The sequence below is a fragment of the Nyctereutes procyonoides genome, unplaced genomic scaffold (assembly GCF_905146905.1).
Source record: "Nyctereutes procyonoides isolate TBG_1078 unplaced genomic scaffold, NYPRO_anot_genome, whole genome shotgun sequence".
NCBI classification, from domain to species: domain Eukaryota; kingdom Metazoa; phylum Chordata; class Mammalia; order Carnivora; family Canidae; genus Nyctereutes; species Nyctereutes procyonoides.
The window spans coordinates 104526851-104545430 of NW_026575125.1; the positions used below are offsets into that span (position 1 = coordinate 104526851).

Genomic DNA, 18580 nt, shown 5'->3' on the forward strand with positions numbered 1-18580 from the left:
TTTATTGCTCTTTTAAAAAGATTTAGTTATTTATTTGAGAGAGAGAGAGAGAGAGAGAGAGCAAGAAGGGGGAGGGACAGAGAGAGAGGGAGAGAGAGAATCTTAAGTAGACTTCCCACTGAGTGCAGAGCTTAACTCACGGCTTGAACTCACAACCCTGAGATCATGACCTGAGCTGAAATCGAGTCATTTAACCGACTGAGCCACCCAGGCATCCCTGGTTGATTTTAAATGTAGGTTTCTTGGTGATGATCTTTATAAATTGACATAAATATCCCATGTTCCTAACTTGCTAAGGGATTTTATCATGGATGTACATGGGATTTTTTTTAAAGATTTTATTTATTTATTTATGAGAGACAGAGAAAGAGAGGCAGACATAGACAGAGGGAGAAGCAGGCCCTCACAGGGAGCCTGATGTGGGACTCCATACTGGATCCCAGAATCATGCCCTGAGCTGAAGGCAGATGCTCAATGGCTGAGCCACCCAGGCATCCCTGTACTTGTGATTTTTTGTCAAGTGCTTTTTCTGTATCAGTTGAACGTGTTTCCTAACCCATGTAATTAATTGTGAGGCTTGAGGTTTGAAAGAATCTTTAATTCCTATAAATCTTGGTTTAAAAGATACTGACACTTAATTGGATTGGCTTTATTTGAGATATGAATGTTTCTTCAAGGCAGATATTGTTTTAGTGCATGGCTGTAATTTGGGATCCTCATTGGGTTTCGATGCCTAGGCTTGCAAGAGCACCTTCACATTTTGTTTTATCACCGTGATACTCTCCTCTAGGGTTTATGTCTCATTATTTAGGATGATTACTTATTCTTGAGCTGTTCAGCACTTGCAGAACTTGGTTTTTATTATCTAAGTTTGTTTTTCCTTGTTTTTTAAGGTAGAGTCTCTTCTTTCTCCTAGGTTTGTGGTGGTTCTGTGTAAATTGAGGGCATGCACTTATGGGTACTAGATAATTAAAACACTGGCACAGACAGAACATGAGAGACTCTTAACTCTGGGAAACGAACAAGGGGTGGTGGAAAGGGAGGTGGGCGGGGGGTGGGGGTGACTGGGTGACCGGCACTGAAAGGGGCACTTGATGGGATGAGCACTGGGTGTTATGCTATATGTTGTCAAATTGAACTCCAATTAAAAAAATGAATAAAAAAACAAAATCAAAAATCAAAAATAAAACACTGGCACACACTGTCTTATGTCTCTACATGTTTTTTTTTTTTTTGTCTCTACATGTTTTATCTTTGGAAATCTCATCCTGTCAACACTGTACCTCTCTGGGCCTAGTCTCTAAATGAAAGGATTGAATACAATCTCCAAGACTTAGTTCTATGATTCTGTGATTTTGATTAAAAAAGACTTGAGTCTTTGTTAATAAAGATGTTAGAGGAAAAACTTGGTACAGTAATCCCTCTGGAAAAAACCTCTCATCTGAAAGATTCAAAAGGAGGTTTGCTGAAGTAGAGAAATCCAGGCTTTGGGTTAAAGTGAGGCAATGTAAGTTGCATTATTTTCTAAGAAATACTTGGTACTTAAAATACTACCTGCTTGGCAATTTTGTTCAACTCATTTATTTTTCCTTTTCTAAGCTTTTAAAAAGGATTTTATTTATTTATTTATTTAGTTAGTTAGTTAGTTGTTAGTTATTTTACAGAGAGAGAGAGAGAGTGGGAGGAGGGACAGAGAGGGGAGAAGGAGAGAATCTCAAGCAAACTGTCTTGAGTGTGGAGCCTGATGAGAGGCTGGATCTCATGACCCTGAAATCATGACTTGAGCTGAAACCAAGAGTCAAATGTTTAACCAACTGAGCCACCCAGGCACCCCTTAAGATTTTATTTCATTTTTTAAAAGATTTTATTTATTTACTCATGAGAGACACAGAGAGAGACAGAGGCAGAGACACAGGCAGAGGGAGAAGCAGGCTCCATGCAGGGAGCCCGACGTGGGACTTGATCCTGGGACTCCAGGATCATGCCCTGGGCTGAAGGCAGTTGCCAAACTGCTGAGCCACCCAGAGATCCCAAGATTTTATTTTTAAGTAATCTCTACACCTAATGTGGGGCTTGAACTCAGAACCCTGAAATCAAGAGTCCCACACTCCCCTAAGACAGCCATGTGTCCCTCCTTTCCTAAGTTTTACGCTTCTTTTTGAGATGGTTACTGGAAATGTTAATAACAATTAACATCCACAACTCAGCCATCTTTAGATACAAATACCATACCTAACTCCCAACCTCTGTGTTCTGAGTTACCACTTACTCATTAGGACTCCTGTAATAGTGCTCTTTGAATATTGTATTAAATAAAATAACTTGGACTTTTGTGGCACTTGGTATTTTATTGTTTTCCAAAAATTAAGTGCAGTTCCATCATGAATCTTTTGTAAAGAAGTGGGAATTATTGTATTCTTGGAGAGTGATTCAGGCTCTGGGATGCCATACTCCTCAAATGTGGCATAAGTGACCCTTTAACAAGTTTGCTAAGCCAGTTGGCTGTGTAAAGCCATCTGTAAAAATGGAAACTAAAATCCTGACAATTCTCCCTCTACTTGTAGTTTTGAAGGTAGAAAGCTTGAAACAAATTTTGTGCTGCAGAAATATAGCAGTTTCTTGATAAGGCCTAACAAAATGCGAATCTCTGATTGTTGAAACTATATTGTAAAATTCAGTGGGGGAGTACTTCTTATATAACTTTGACTTTTGCCCTTACATACATGTGTTGTGACTTTATGCATGTGTGACTTTCATTAACTCTATCTGTACAGTCAGTTGCAGGCTTCTGAGTGTCATTCATCCCACTTGCTAATGGCTGCAAAATCCTAAAGAACATCCTACATACATCTCATAATTTCTATATATGCAAATTAAAAGTAATTCTAATGCTCAAGACAGTGAAACAAGTTAGTAGATTGTTTACCACCATAATTATTTTTACATCTTAAGTAATAAGCTTCTCGGGTGGATAAATTCAAAATGCTAATTTCCCAATGGTAAATACGCATGATTTCATTCTGGGTGATCTGCACTGGAGAAAAACTATGACTCAGTCTTGAATTTTACTCTGCACCATTTTCACTTGGATGTTCTATCACCCCAAATTCCACTTATCCAAGTCAGAAGTGCATGTTTTTCTCCTGAGAGAGGCCACCTTCCTAATTTTCCTATTTCCTATGAGTATCACTGCTATTCTCCCAGTTGTCCAAGAGCAAAATTTGAATTTTCTGAGATTTCTCTGTCTTCTTCATCTTGTAAGCTTCTTTGTTATCATAACCTGTCAATTCTTCCTTTAGGAATCCCCACACTACTCTTATTTCATTCCAAGCTCTCATCATCCACTTATTCAGTCAGCCTGCACATATTTACTGGACATCTACTGTGTGCCAGGCCCTATGCTAGGCACTAAGGATACACTGGTTATCAAAGAAAGGTGGGATCCCTGTGCATCCGGTGTAGTGGTGAAGACAGACAGTAATAAACACACACCAATGTAAACCTGCAGCTGTGACAACTACTATGAAGAAAAGGTATGGGGTGTCCAAAGAGCCTAGAATGCATTGGTTTTGCCCAATCATGGAAGCTGAGGAAGGTAGCAGGCTTCTCTGAGGAAGCAATCCATGAGCTGAGATCTGAAGGATGAGGAGAAGTTAATCAGATGAAAAGGGACAGGAAGAACATTTCAAGTGCAGGTAACAGTGTAGGTAGTGGTCTTGTGGTAAGAAAGTGAATGCCAAGTACTAGAGGACTGAAATGAGGATGGAGGGCTGAAGCCCAAAAAACAAGGCAGAAACCTCACACAAAGTGAGGCCTGACAGGTGGGTAGGGACCAAACAGTTCATAGCTTTATAAGCTCTACTAAGAAGCACATATTTTTTTTTTATCCTGGAGTAATGGAAGGCCACTAAAGGGAACTAAGTTTGTGTGTGTGTGTGTGTGTGTGTGTGTGTGTGACATGATCAAATTTGCATTTTGAAAAGATCATCCTGATTGAATTATGGAACAGATTGGAAGAGGAGCCAAGAGCAGAGGCAGAGAGTTCATTTGGGGGGCTACTGCAGAATCCAGGTAAGAAACTGATGATGATTTGGTGAGGGCAATAAGTGATCAAGATGGAGAGAAACAGATGGAGTCAGGAGCTGTTTGGGAGATAAGAGTCATAGGACAAAATTATGGGTTGGCTATGGCGGGTGAGACAGAAAAGGAAGGAGGTTGAGGGAGAGGGTTTTGGCTTGCATAATTGAATGTGTGATGATGCCATTCACTGAGTGAGAGCACTGAAAGAGGACCCAGTTTGGAGAGAAGACAATGAGTTCAAATTGGGGCATATTGAGTTTGAGGAGTTAATGAGATATCCAAGAGATGTCAAGTAAGCAATTGTGGAACTCAGAATAAGAGTTCTGGTCTAGAGATGTAACATTGACATTCATCTGCATACAGGTGTAACTCAAATATGGAGGGGTGTGGAGGAACCACAGGGTAAGAAGAGAAGAGGTTCTGGGACCAAGCATTGAGGAACTCTAATATTTAATGACTGGGTTAAACAGGATGGGTCTGCCAAGAGGAAAAAAAAGAGTGGCCAGAGGAGTAGGAGTAGGAGAAAGCCCAAGAGTGGGCTATGTCGAGGAAATCAATGAAAAGAGTTATTTTAAGAAGGATGGAGTGGTCAACATTGTCAAAGCCTATTGAGAGGTCAAGTAAGACAAAGACTGAAAAAGTATCCATAGTATATGTCCTCATGAAGGCCACTGGTGACATTAGTGCGTGCTGTGCAGTGGAATGATTACAAAACCCAGACTAGTGTGGGTTTAAGAATGGGGCTGAGGAAGGTGGAGACAGTGGATGTGATGGGAAGGAGGGAGATAGGGCGTGCCTGAAGAGATGTGGGACTCTTATTTTTTATTGTAAAAGACTGGAAGATGTTTTAAATCAGGAAGGAAAGGCCCTTAGGGAAAAGAGAGATAATTATTGGTGAGGGATAACTGAGGTGGTAGCACAGCTAAGTTTCTGATAACTTCAATTGTTTTTCCTGTGAAGTAAGGGGCACAGTTCCTTAATAAACATGTGGGGGCAGAGTTCGATAATGAGGTTTTAAATAGTTACTGCAGAGAGCAGTAGCAAAAATTGACCAGATAAAAGTAGTGGGATGGCTGGGCAGTATGAAAGGCTTATTTGGGGTTGGGGATCATGAATTTATAGACATATGTGTGACTGTGTCCAGCAGTGCTTGACTGCTCAAGTGCAGGTATGGAGGTGATGGAAAGTTGGGCTGGCACAGAGTTGGTGGGAGTGAGGTGAGGAGGAGGAGTCTACCGGCCTCCTAAAAAGTCTCCTTGCTCTCAGTGTCTTCCCATTCCTATCCATCCTGTACACGAAATTCTTTTTTTTTTCCGAGAGAGAGAGAGAGAAAGCATGCGAGTGGGGTTGGAAAGGGCATAGGAGAGAGCTAGAGAGAGAGAGAGAGAGAGAGAGAGAGAGAATCCTAAGCAAGCTTCATGCCCAGTGTAGAGCCCAATGTGGGGCTTAATCTCATGATTCAGAGCATGAGCTGAGCCAAAATCAGGAGTTGGACACTTAACCAACTGAGCCACGCAGGCACCCTTGAAATGGATGTCCTTCTATTTGTTACATAATGAGGGCATTTTGAGAACCATATTGAGATTTTAGAAAGTAGAAAATCATCTTAAGAAAAACCAAGTAATCAAGTGGCTTGATTATATCTGATACTTATCACCTCTTAAAAACATGAGAAAAAATTATAGAGCTCTTTCTAACAGAATTGTCTCTGATTTCTAAAGCCAAATCCAAAGTAACACATACTTTCTAATTTTCCAGCTGTTTCTGAAAATATAACAATTCAAGAAATGAGTACAACTCTTTCACAACAAATAGATTTGACAACTCCATCCCAAGTTACTGGACTAAAACCACAAGAAACTATATACTCTTCTACAATGTTTAAAAGCATGCCTGTATTTGCAGCTGATTATACAGCCATATCATATTCCAACACAACATCTCCACCTCTAGAAGCAATAACTGCACCGAAATTTTTAAAAACACCTGTAACTGAGACAACCAGATTCACAGCAGACATTTTGTCTACTTCAGCAGCCATCACTCCGCCTACCAAAAGTACCTCCATAGGCACTACTACCAATTTCATGAAAGTAACTAAACCTCCATCTTCAGACAGCACAAGAACGACAAAAATGGCTGAAGCCATTGCTACTGAGACCTTGCATCCGACTACAGCTGCTAATTTTCTATACACATCTGGACTTAGCAAGAATTCAATTATATCCAAAACTTCAGTGACTGAGTCTCAGTCGACCATTATGAAGACATCTTTATTCTCATCTGCTGAGTTGACATCCATATCTGCAACATCTTGGCTCAAACACAAATCCACAGGTATTGAGGCACTTTCTATCTCCACAGCTAGACAGGAGTTTCTTGCCTCTACAGCTGCTGGAACATTACCTAGGTCCACAGTGGAACATACTTCAGCTACAACCACTCATGTTGGTACTGCATCAGCATTCATACCTGAGTCTGTGCACATCTCCACAGTTGCTCCAGAAGGTTCGGTATTTCCTAGAAATCAGACAGCATCCACGTTGGCAACAACCAACATGGAAATAGCATCTCCAGTTCATTCAAAAACGCTCCAAACCAGGCCTATTGAGATGATGCCTGTGCTAAGAACAACTGAAACAAAATTGACATCTACAAATTTCCAAGACGTCTCTTCACCCAGGATGGAGGATATAGTATCTACCTCCATACCAAAAAAGGCCTCTTCTGTGGCCCTTTCTTTCAGGACATCAACCCCATTCTCTGGAACTCAGAGTTTACAGCCAGTTATTGATGCTGAGACTATACATACAGCCTTGACTCTTGGGGTCACACTTGCCCCCATGGCAACTGACACTCTGCTTCCCCCCATAACACCTAGGCCAATATATACCCAGGATATACCCACAGGTGGTGGAAACATGCTTCCTTTGAATTCCACCAGATCAGCTTCCACATTCAAGGCCTCTGAGTCTGGTCCCACATCAATAACTGATGATGGTACTCATCTGTTCTCCACCATTGAAACTACACAGACTTCCAGGCCAGACCAGACCCTGTTGACATCAGCATTCCACGCTTCTAATACAGGACATTCATCCACTACTAGCACTCCTATTATCCCACCAGAAGCCCCCTCAGAAAGCAAGGCTACCACTATCACTGGTGCTGGTATTACTGCAGGCACTACTACAGACAGATACGCAAAACCTCTATCCAAATTGACTACTTTGTGGTATGCTAATTTCTCCACAGTTTTGGGAACCACATCTATAACCCAACAGCCTGAGTTTAAACTTACCACTTTACAACTAAAACCTACCCCTCTGTCCATAGCAGCTGGAAGTGAACTTCCTTCAACGCCAAGGGAGACATTTGTTCCACCAGTAGGTGTAATATCTACCCTTGCTAACGTTGAACCAAATGTTTCTACTGAAGAGAGTGCTTCTGAGACCACAGTAATAGAGACAAATGGCACAGTTGCATTTGGAGAGACAATAGCCCCTGTCCCAGAGTCTGCAACAACACAAAGGTGCAGTCATCCTGTGATAAGGATAGAAACAACTTCCCGTTATCTTGAGGGAAAATCAACTATAGCGGTGACAACTGAGCTTTCCCCATTTGCAACAATGCTGGAAGCAACAGATGAATCTGCGCAAATGGTAACAGCTTCTGTCACCGCTTCCCCTTTTCCTGACATTGAAAAGTTGACCACCCTGTTGGATAATAAAACTACAACTACTGAGGTGAGAGGAAGCTGGCTTCCTACAAAATTGATGACAACCACACCTAAGAGCTCCTACGATGGAACCACAGAAATCTTTAATTCCACTCACACCCACACAGCACATTGGACTTCAGAGGCTCCACCTGTGGGGGATCCAAATCCATCTCCCATTTTTGGGAGCACACAGACATTCCCTGAACTCCTGGGAACTTCTACCACAAGGATAGTGGGGACCAGTTTTGCCACTGTCCTTACAGACATGATAGCCATGTCCTTGTCTGCTGGTGTCTCACCTCCACAGCATACAGCTACCCATTCCTCAACAACCCCTGCACCATCAGCTACGGTGACCACAACATCGGTGTCACCGTTGGATCAGACTGCTTCCACAACCAGGAATACCGTGCCTACCCACAGACACTCGATTCACACCACTTCAGAAGCCACAGTGTTCTCTGTCGGGATGACACCCACAAAAGTTCCTTCTCTGACAGATACTCCGGTCCCCTCGTGGAGACCTCCCGCTCCTGTGGCAACTATGGCTGAGACCACCTTTCTCTTCCCTTCGGCTGACACAGTAACCCCATTTACACCCACTCTTGTCTGCTCTAAATCTCTCCCCGACAACATTCCTGTTGTGTCCTCCACCCATGTGATCTCAACTGTGTTTACACCAGTAGCAACCCAACCCATGTCTCAAAGGGAGGAGACTTCTACCCATGCTCTTAGCCTTCCATACACTCTCAACAGCAGTGGAGATGTTGTTAGCTTGGCTACTAGCACCATAGAAACTTCTGTTGTTGATGAAACCATGCCCTCACACACCTCTACCAATAAGCTTACAGTAGATGGTCACACTTCTCAATCTTCAACACGTCTTGGAAACACACTGGTCGCCACCCTATTAGTGACTGATGTTTCTACCTTATCTTCTGACAAAGAGCAGATGACCATATCCTTGGGAAACACCTCTAGAACTGTGGAGGTGACAGAAATGTCCCCATCAGAGAATCCTTTTATTTCAGACTCCCAGAGTACTTCATCCTTGGAAATGACACATTCAGGATTTGCTGAGACCACAACAATTTCCAGTCACCAAACACATTCACCTTCAGAGTTTCCACTTGCCACTTCACCTGACAGGATTTCAGCTTCATCTCCCATTTCTGGAACCACACAGACTATACCTACCTCTATCTTAAGTCACTCAGTAGATGCTCACAATCCAGAAATGTCTACCAGTCTTGGGAAAACAGCCCTCCCTTCACAAGCTCTGACAATCACCACACTTTTGTCTCCTGAAAAAGAAAGCATCAGTACACTTTCAGTATATACTCCCAGAACTGAGAAAATGATAGTAAGTGCCACCTCTATGACTCACCTTTTCTCATACCACCAGGATACCTCATTTGTAGACACCGTAACTTCCAGGACAACCAGAATATCCAATCCTGTAAATGTCAACACAACTCTTTCATACTTGCTTTCCCTGAAAACTCAAACTAAGATGACTTCAGTTGCCTCTTCCATTTCTGAAAGTGCGCAGACCTCCCCTGAGTCCTTGTCTCTTTCCACGACTGGACTTTCTCATGCCAATTTTACAATTGTCTTTACTGATGGGATCACTACAGTCCTTTCTACTCCAAATGCACCTACAGCACTTCTTGAGAAAACCCCTGTGGCAACATCCACTCTTATTGACCAGGTGTCCTCACTGCCAGTTAGCGTCACTGCTGTCAGCTCCAAAAGAGTTTCTGCCACTCCCACAATACTAATAACTAAATATTCTAAAACAGCACACCCAGACTGTTTGAAAAGTCCCTCAGCCACTTCTGGGCCTGTGTCTGAGATGCCTTCAATGTCAGTTAATGGCTCTGCTTTCTCACCTCCTGCTGTTTCTATTGACACGTCCACAACAGTTGGACCATTCTCTTCGTTACTATCTTCAACTACCCCTAGGACTACTATGGCCCTACAAGCATCTACATTGGATGTTGCACCTGGGCCTACTTCAAAAAGCACATTGTTTTCCTCTGCTTCCATTACTTCAGAAATGACAGAGGTGTCCTCCAGGATCACACCTACATCCTTTTCCTCTCTGACACAGTCAACTTTTCCCTCTGTGAAAACCATTCCAGCCACTGTTACAGCGGGGATAGTGACTCCATCCATAGGCACCACTGCCTCCTCTTTGCTCAGTTCTAGGAACACTGGAGCTATTTCTTCCATTTCAAAGACCACATTTTCACCATTTCAATCAACAACTCAACAGTTGTCACAAAGAGATGAGACTACAACTCTGGGCATATTATCTGGGACTACTAATGGCTCCTTATCTCCTGTGAGCAGTAGTATAGTAACTGCTCTCACAAATACTTATTCTAGAACTGCTGCCCTAGAAAGTGTGCTTTCATCTACTCCATCAGATAATCTCCATACTTCGTTGAATATTGAGGTTTCTCCATCTTTGACTAGCTCCAAGAGCATTCCTGGACCCACAAAAAGTGTCAAAGCCACCACTTACCTTTCTTTGAATACAGAAAAGATGACTTCCTTGTCAGAAAATTCTTCAGCAGCTGAACTAACAAAAGGTGCTACATCTGTGGATACCCCTGTTTCATATCCTCTATGGACTCCATCCATTGCAACTCCACCCTCTTTGACATCATTTCTTTTTTCACCCAAGTTCTCTACTCCAGAGACTTTTCTTCTTCTTACATCCCAAATGGCTGAATTTCCAGTTCTGGGCACAAGAATCACATCTAGTAACACCAAATCTCTGCTTATGACTACCTGGGACACACCCACAGCTAAAGGATCTCAACTTCCAATTTCTGCCACTACTCGTATACCTACACCCCACAAAGTGGAAACAGAGACTCCATACCTTGTTCCTGGGTCTTTGTTGACATTCACAGCCTCTCAGACTGGTCTTGTATCTGAAGATGTTATGGCAAAATCAATTTCCATGCCTGGAAGTCTTCCTACCTTGGGGATGTCTGACAGCCCTTCATCATCAATATCTTCAAGATCTATCCCTATCACGTTGGCTGACATTAAGCACACATTTGAGAAGACAGCTACATCTGTAACTCCTGGGACCAGACTCACACTGAATCCTTCTGGCGCCACTTCAGGATCTATGCTTTCAGAGGCTACCAGTTCACCCATACTGGCTTGGATTTTATCTACGCTTCCTTTGGGTCCTCCACTGGTGACTGTATCCAATAGTCCTCACATAACTCCTACAGTAGAAGTGTCAAAGTCCACATTTCTGACTTCTGACACTACACCAACGCACTCATTCACTAAATTTACAACACTACCCTTTGCTGCCATAAGCACGGCACTCACCAAAACCACTCCTGCACCTACAGTGGGCAGTATCACTGCTGGCTTCACAATTTCTCTCCCTATGTCTATAAAAATCACAAATGCCAGTACATACACTTCCAAATTCGCTGAGGCATCTTCCAGAACCACTGTGACTGCCAACTCCAGGACTGTGTCTCAACCTCTACCCTTTAGCAGAATGAGTAGGTTGCCTCCTACAACTGACCACACCCTATCTATGAGTTCCACGTTTCTGCCTAGCCCCACAGTAACATCTGCATGGAGTAAAATCTCACCTGCATCATCATCCCCTACTTTAGTTCTTCCTAAGCCCACACTGGACTCCCTTCCAAATATAACCGCCAGTACACTTACTGCTACCACAGCCTCATTTCCACTCACATCCACTGGAGTAACACATCCTTCTACAGCAACTGTGTCTTCACTACTTTCTTCCTCTTCTGAGACAACCTGGCTGGACCCCACGTCTTCTTTTCTATCTATGGAAACATCAACTTCACTTATTGCCACTAAGTCTACAGGTATGTTCCACAACATGTGCAGTTAATCACTAACAGAATGCATGCACAACAGGTCATGTGTTCTCTAAGGCGGCCAGTTCTCTGAAGGCAGAAAAGGATAAATGATACAGATGTTTCTTATCTCCTTCAGACAGTGGGTCCAGTGGATACCTTGTCCAAACAGAATTCTCTAGCCTTCTTGCTTAGCTTTGCTTTATTGAAATATAATGCAAATATATCTTTTCATTCAACATGACATTTCTTAACACCCTTTCCATCCATTTTGTTCCTGATGCTCTGTCTCTGGCAATGTGAACATGGACCAGGAACTTCACTCTCTCCCAGGAGAGAATGATATGGCATAGCAGCAAACACCAGGAGATACTCTAGCCTGCCTTTTTTGAATTCCTCTTATACAGGCCTCAGCTTCTCCAGTCACCACTTCTTGCCAGCTTAGAATGCTGATCCATAGCCAGGGAGTATTTGGCTTCCATTTCACTCAAATACTGGATATACCTTCAACTTTTAACGTTCCCAAATTGAAATCTGATAGGATAGACAAGAGAAAGAGGAAAAGAGAGAAAACCTGAAGCAGAAAAAAAGGCACAGGAAAAAAAAGATACAGGAAGAAATAAATATTTCCTCAGGGTGATCTTGTGAGATGTTGTTCAGCTTGACCATTAAAAGGACTGGAAATGTGTTGGCTAATGAAAATTGAGGATTTGGGGGATTTGCAGAATGTCCATCAACTGTGTAGCAATCAGGAAACTGCCCAAATAATTAAAGCAAAAATGTAATGGTACATCTGTTTTGCTTTTGGATATGGAGCCAAAAGTGCTGGTTCTTGACCTTGGAGTTAAATTAAGCAAAATTTAAGAATGAGACTTCATTGTTAGTCTCTTTAAAATGACAAGAAATTTTGACCAAAATTATGGAAGTTAAGTTTCTTGGACTAAGTGAATGAAATTAATCTCATTTTTAATTACAGTTTCCTTCTACAATATTGAAATGAGCTTCTCTGTGTTTGATGAAGAGCCAAGGATCCCTATTATCAGTGATGTAAATGAATTTGCAGAAAATTGGGTAAAATAATCTTTTAAATATTTATGGTACATATAAAATATGTGAAGATATATATATATATGATATGTATACATATTTAATATGAACTGAGTAGATTAAAACTAGGCTTTACTTTCTTCTACCCATTATACATTCCACAGCTAATTGGTTTTGATTTTTTTGCCACAAATTTATCTACTCTGTAAGTAACACCATAAGGATGTATGTGGTCTCTCTTTCACAGTGCCAATGCTGAAAGCTTTGATGGGATGTTATTATTTTAATTTGTTTAGAACTGTACATTTCCCTCCACTGACACAAATTCTGGGCCTTTGTCAAATTTTCCTATTTGGAGAAAGTAGGAGAACAGTGATAACAAAGTCTATGCTATTGTATTTACAAATGTTCGTTTCCTGCATTTTTTTCCTGCATTTTAAATTATTTCTCTCCTCCACAAGAAATGTTTTATTTATCTTTACTTCTTTTTGATAATTTACAGATACTTTCTGTAAAAATTTTTGACACTGAAATCTGAGACCCAGAAAGTAAATGTTTTCTCTAATACTGTTCCTTGTATTGACTCCTCTTCACAGTCTGAGTTATATTCATTCAGATTTTTTCCTATACCTGCAATAACACTGATTCATGTATGTTATTTTACAAAAATAACTGGAACCATATAATTATGCTATTCTGCAACTTGCTTTTTCTCATTTAACCGTATATCTTTTTTTTAGATTTTATTTATTTATTCATGAGAGATACAGAGAGAGAGAGAGAGGCAGAGACACAGGCAGAGGGAGAAGTGGACTCCATGCAGGGAGCCTGACGTGGGACTCGATCCCAGGTCTCCAGAATCACGCCCTGGGCTGAAGGTGGCGCTAAACCGCTGGGCCACCGGGGCTGCCCTAATCGTATATCTTTGAGCATATTCATGCTGCAAATATTGACCTACCTCATATCCTTTAACAGATACAGAGGATTTCACTAGATGATTGTAATGTAGTATTTGTTTTTTTAGATCCAGCCATTCATTGGTGGACATCTGGATTGCTTTTATTTTTTTTCTCTATTTGGAAACAATGCTGACAATAATACCCTTGCAATAAATATTGGAGGCACTTGAGTTTTTCTATAGAATAAATACCCAGAACTGGAATTGCTAGATCAAAAGACAGGAGCATTTTACATTTTAAAAGCTAGAGCTAAGTGGCCTCCCAGACAGGTGATGTCATGTCTGTTTCCTCTCTTTCCCCACCAGCATTTCTTTGCAAGTATATATGACATGATTATAAGTGCTTGAAAATAGACAGGTATATTTTTGTCCACTAGGGCTGCCATAACACAATACAATTCACTGAGGAGCTTAAACAACAGACGTTTCTTTTCTCACAGTTCTGAAGGTTGGTAGTTCAAGATCAAGGTGTTGGCAGGGTTGATTTCTCCTGAGATCTCTCTCCTTGGCTTGCAGATGGCCACTTTCTCATTGTGTCCTCACATACCATACACACACACACACACACACACACAGAGATTGAGAGAGAAAGAGAGAGGGGGGAGAGATCTTGGGGTCTCTTCCTCTTCTTATAGGAACACGGGTCCTATCTGATTAGCGCTCCACCCTATGACCATATTTAGCCTGATTGCCTCTTTTAAAGGCCCTACTTCCAAAAGTAATCACATTAGGGGGTTTGGGCCTCAACGTGTGAATTTGGCGGGGGACACAATCCAGCCCCAAAATTGAAAAACTGACTGGAGCAGATGGAAATGTTGAACTAACCAAAATAATAAATTCAACTTAATGATGACATTGTCTCAGGTAATTTTCCTGGGTTAAGACAGAGGAGGGAAAATACTAAAACTGATATGTTTTGTCTTTTACAGTTGAATTCTATATTTCAGGACAGTGAATTTGCTGTTGCTAATCTGGTTATTCAAATTAAAAGCAGGTATGTGAGTGTCATATATTGTGGGAGGAAGGCAGTTTGAGGGCATTCTGGGTCTTTTTCTGAGATTTAGGGACTGCATTTTGAGTTGCATCTTCCTTTCTGAGTATAGATTCTCTTTAGAATATGGAAGAAATTTCTGTTATCTCTGTAGGGTGTAAAGCCAGTGGGAGAACAAAACAGAAGAAAATAAATGGAGGAAACGGTGGAATTGGATTCAGTTACCTTTAATGCCCCTCTTAGCTTTAAAATGCTATGATTCTGTGACTTTAGGGGAAAAATCATGCCTTAAAGGATGAAGGTTAGGAACGGCCAATGGTGAAGATTTATAAGACCCTTTATTTTCCGATAATGCACTTTCATTAGGAGTTAGAAATTCCAAAGGGAACTTGAAATGTTTAAAGTGAGGAATGCAAAAGTAAATAAATAAATAAAATGAGGAACGCTGACTAGTCTAAGACTTGCCTGGGGCACAAATTTGGAGAGGTGATTGCAGTGCAACTGGCAGGAATTGAGTAGTATCCAGGAGTCCATGACAAAGAGAACTGCCTTTCCCTACCCTGTCCAAGAACTCTGGTTTATACCTCTAGATTTGTTGCCATATATTTACTAAGAGGGTAGGATTCTACTCCACATATATTGTTTTAAAGCCTTCTTTAAAAAAAAAAGCCTTCTTTTCTTGCTTTAAAGTACATCATGTACATCTTTTCAGGCCAATATGTACAGATTTAGCTTATTCGTTTTAATGACTGCATGGGATTCTTTTGCATGGGTGTACCACAATGTATATATCCAATTACCTAGTGAGGGACATTTCAGTTATTTCCACTCTTGTACATATATTTGTATGCACCCTTACTGTACTGTTATGGGATAGATTCCTGGAAGTGGGGTTGTTTAGTCAAATACTTACTACCATTTTGGTATGCAGATAATGACCAGGCTCTTTTGAAGTGTCTCCTTAAAGCCTGAGTATTTGAATTCCAAGCTGGGGGAATTCTTGTTCTTCCTCACAGTTGTCTTTCTCCTGAGCTTTTGTACTAATGTATTTGGCACCATTTTTTTTATGCTTTTGATACAGAAGCACTTCTGAGGGAGAAATAACCATGGACCAAACTGTAGTAAGTAATTTTCAAAATGAATCTACCTGTGATTCCTTCAATACCTGAGTGAGTAGATGTAAGTAAAATAGTGCTTCTACCCAAGTGTACATCAAGCAAAGCTCAATTGTGGTCATTGAGGGTCAAATTACATTACTTTCTTTGGCATCTGCACAAGAACCCAGTAAGAAAACCATCTTCTGCTTTTCTGAACTCCCTGCAGGGCAGTTTTTTGAGGTACATTTTGTGGGCTATGGGAGTGTGGAGTGACTTGGAGATTATAAATGGCAAATGGAATTTCTTGGTTGTAGACATCTTGGACAAAAGCCTGGTTCTCCCAAGAATGACACAACTGTTTGCAAGACTGACATTCACATAATAAATCTACCATTTATCTGTATAGATTTGAAATCAGAGTGTGATAAAACTATCTCCCATCATTCTTGCCCCAATACTCAGTACTTATTCCAGTGCCTCAAAGCTTTACTGTGATAGACTCTAAAAGGATCAATAAGCACATACTTAGTAAGGTATTTAGATATGAGATAAATATTTTGATTTTACAAAGTACAATCAAGCCTACAATGCCTTCCAAATAATCTGCCAGCATTTAAAATGCTTTCTATAAAGAACTGAGTCTTAATTTCTTAATTTAACACATTATAGATAACTTGACCTAAGTCCTCTCAAATAAATAGGTGTAAAAAGCCTTTTGGTGACAACGTGGTCCCCAAAATCAGGCTGCCCGGATTATAATCCCTGTTCCTCCACTTCCTGACTGGGAGACCTTGGGCAACCTAATTAAACACTCTGTGCCTCAGTTTTCTCACCTCTAGAATGAGGATGACTATATTACCATTCCTCATAGGGCTGTTGGAAAGATGGGATGGGATGATTTATGCCAAGTGCTTAGCACAGGAACATAGTAAATGCTTGATAGTGTTTACTATTATCATCATCATGTTAGGGTCCAGATCCAGAAGGCTCAGATTCTGTTCCCAGTTCTGTGACTCGCCAGTTGTGTGATACTAGGCAGATCATTTAACTTCTCTGAGACTTAGCTTCATCATCTAGGAAATGGGGTGATAAATCCTGCATTGCCCACACTACATGGGTAATATGAGGACTAGGTGCATTGATTTTTTTTTGAAGGTGATTTGCAAATGGCAATGAGTTACATAAATGTAAAGCATGATTATGATTACTGTTGTTAACAATAAGCCCTGTACTCAAATGTGATATTTGTTTAAAGATTTCAGTGACCATGTACTTTTGTTTTGCATTATTTTGGAACAGAGAGAAGGGCAAGGAATGGCTACAATTTCCCATGTACTATCCAGGTAGGAGCTGAGTTTATTCATAGCTGGTACATTTAGTTCTGATTTTCCTTCCATTTAATTCTGTATTTTCAGCCTGTCGGTCAGAGTTGTCAGAAGGAGATCAAAGTACATGCTGGTTATTTTACAGATGCTGTAATTGGGCTTTTGCCTTCAAGAAATAAGTTGTTTCAGTTGGTCATGGTGCAGCCTAGCAGCCTGCCTCCTGCCTCTTTGTAGTGAAGAGAAAATGGGGTTCAAAGAGGCCATTGTTTGGGGATGGAGAATAAAGTGTTGTCATCCAAAAAGTCCATGAAATACCGAGCAGGGAAGTGGAAAAACAACATGGCAAGGAACCTTGGTCCTGTTCAGACCCATGGTCCGGCTCTTCCTAGAATGCTGGCTATTGTTGCCCTGCTTGGTGCAACTCAGAGGGGCTCACGGGAAGGTCACTGATATGTTCAGGGTTCTAAGAGTAAAGAGTCTGTTGCAGGAAAGGGAGAGGTTTAAAAGTGAGGAGTCCTCTTTAGATTGACAAAATGAGAGCTGGGAAGAGATGGGCTCCACATGGAAGGGTGGGGCGACAAGGACTCTACTGACCGTGAATCAGTGGAGAGGGAAACATGACTTAGATTGGACAAAGAGAAATTTTCAGTTAACACAGGCACGTCTAACTTTCAACAGCTGTAGGAAACGTAGGAAATGTGTGCTTCCAAAAGATGTATTGGCAAAAACAAATGGGGAAAAGGTCTAGGGAAGCTTGTGACTCTTTTTTTTTAAGATTTTATTTATTTGAGAGAGAAAGAGAGCATGAGCAGGGGGAGTGGCAAAGGGAGAGGGAGAAGTAGGCTCCCTGCTTAGTGGGGAGCCGGAAGCAGGGCTTGATCCCAGGATCCTGACCTGAGCCAGTCAGCTACTTAACCAACTGAACTGCCCAGGTGCCCCTAAGCTTTTGAATCTTAAAAAATGCTCCATAATGGAATAGCAGAGAAAATTAGAATGTCTGAGGACCTTGCTCCAGCAGTTAAGGTCAAGCACAGCCCTATTTTTTCTCAATGTATCCTTTAGTGGACAGAATACTCTAGGGATATACTAGGTATTTGTGACCTTGGCTAAGTCTCAGCTCCCTCATCTGTGGAATGGGGACCATAATAGCGCTACTCATAAGGCTGTTGTGTAGGTAACATGAGTCAAAACACAGGGAGCGAGAGTGCTACAAATGTTAGCTACTATCACTACCATTATCTCCATTATTATTCTATTATAGAAATAGGCCTTCTGCAGAACACATCTTTAGAGACTAATTGAGCATGTGCCATTTGCCTTCTTGCAGTAATGATGGATAAATTGGAGACCAGAAGGATAAAAGGTTTTCTCCGAAGTAATAAATCCTGAGTACTCCATCTTCTCTATTAATTAGCACAAGCTCCTAGAGAACGAATGGCGAGTTCATTTTATTTCATTTTAGTTTGCTTTTTTAAAGATTTATTTATTT

The 18580-nt window shown here is 41.2% G+C and overlaps 1 protein-coding gene across 1 annotated transcript in view; it reads left to right on the top strand.

Annotated features, from left to right (window-relative positions):
* Positions 1–18580, top strand: part of ADGRG4 (adhesion G protein-coupled receptor G4) — a 108147-nt gene that overhangs the window by 34442 nt on the left and 55125 nt on the right. The window contains exons 3-7 of the mRNA XM_055338121.1: positions 5839–11682; positions 12650–12744; positions 14608–14672; positions 15751–15782; positions 17049–17109. Of these exons, the coding sequence (XP_055194096.1) occupies positions 5839–11682; positions 12650–12744; positions 14608–14672; positions 15751–15782; positions 17049–17109 (6097 nt within the window). The remainder of the gene's footprint in view (positions 1–5838; positions 11683–12649; positions 12745–14607; positions 14673–15750; positions 15783–17048; positions 17110–18580) is intronic.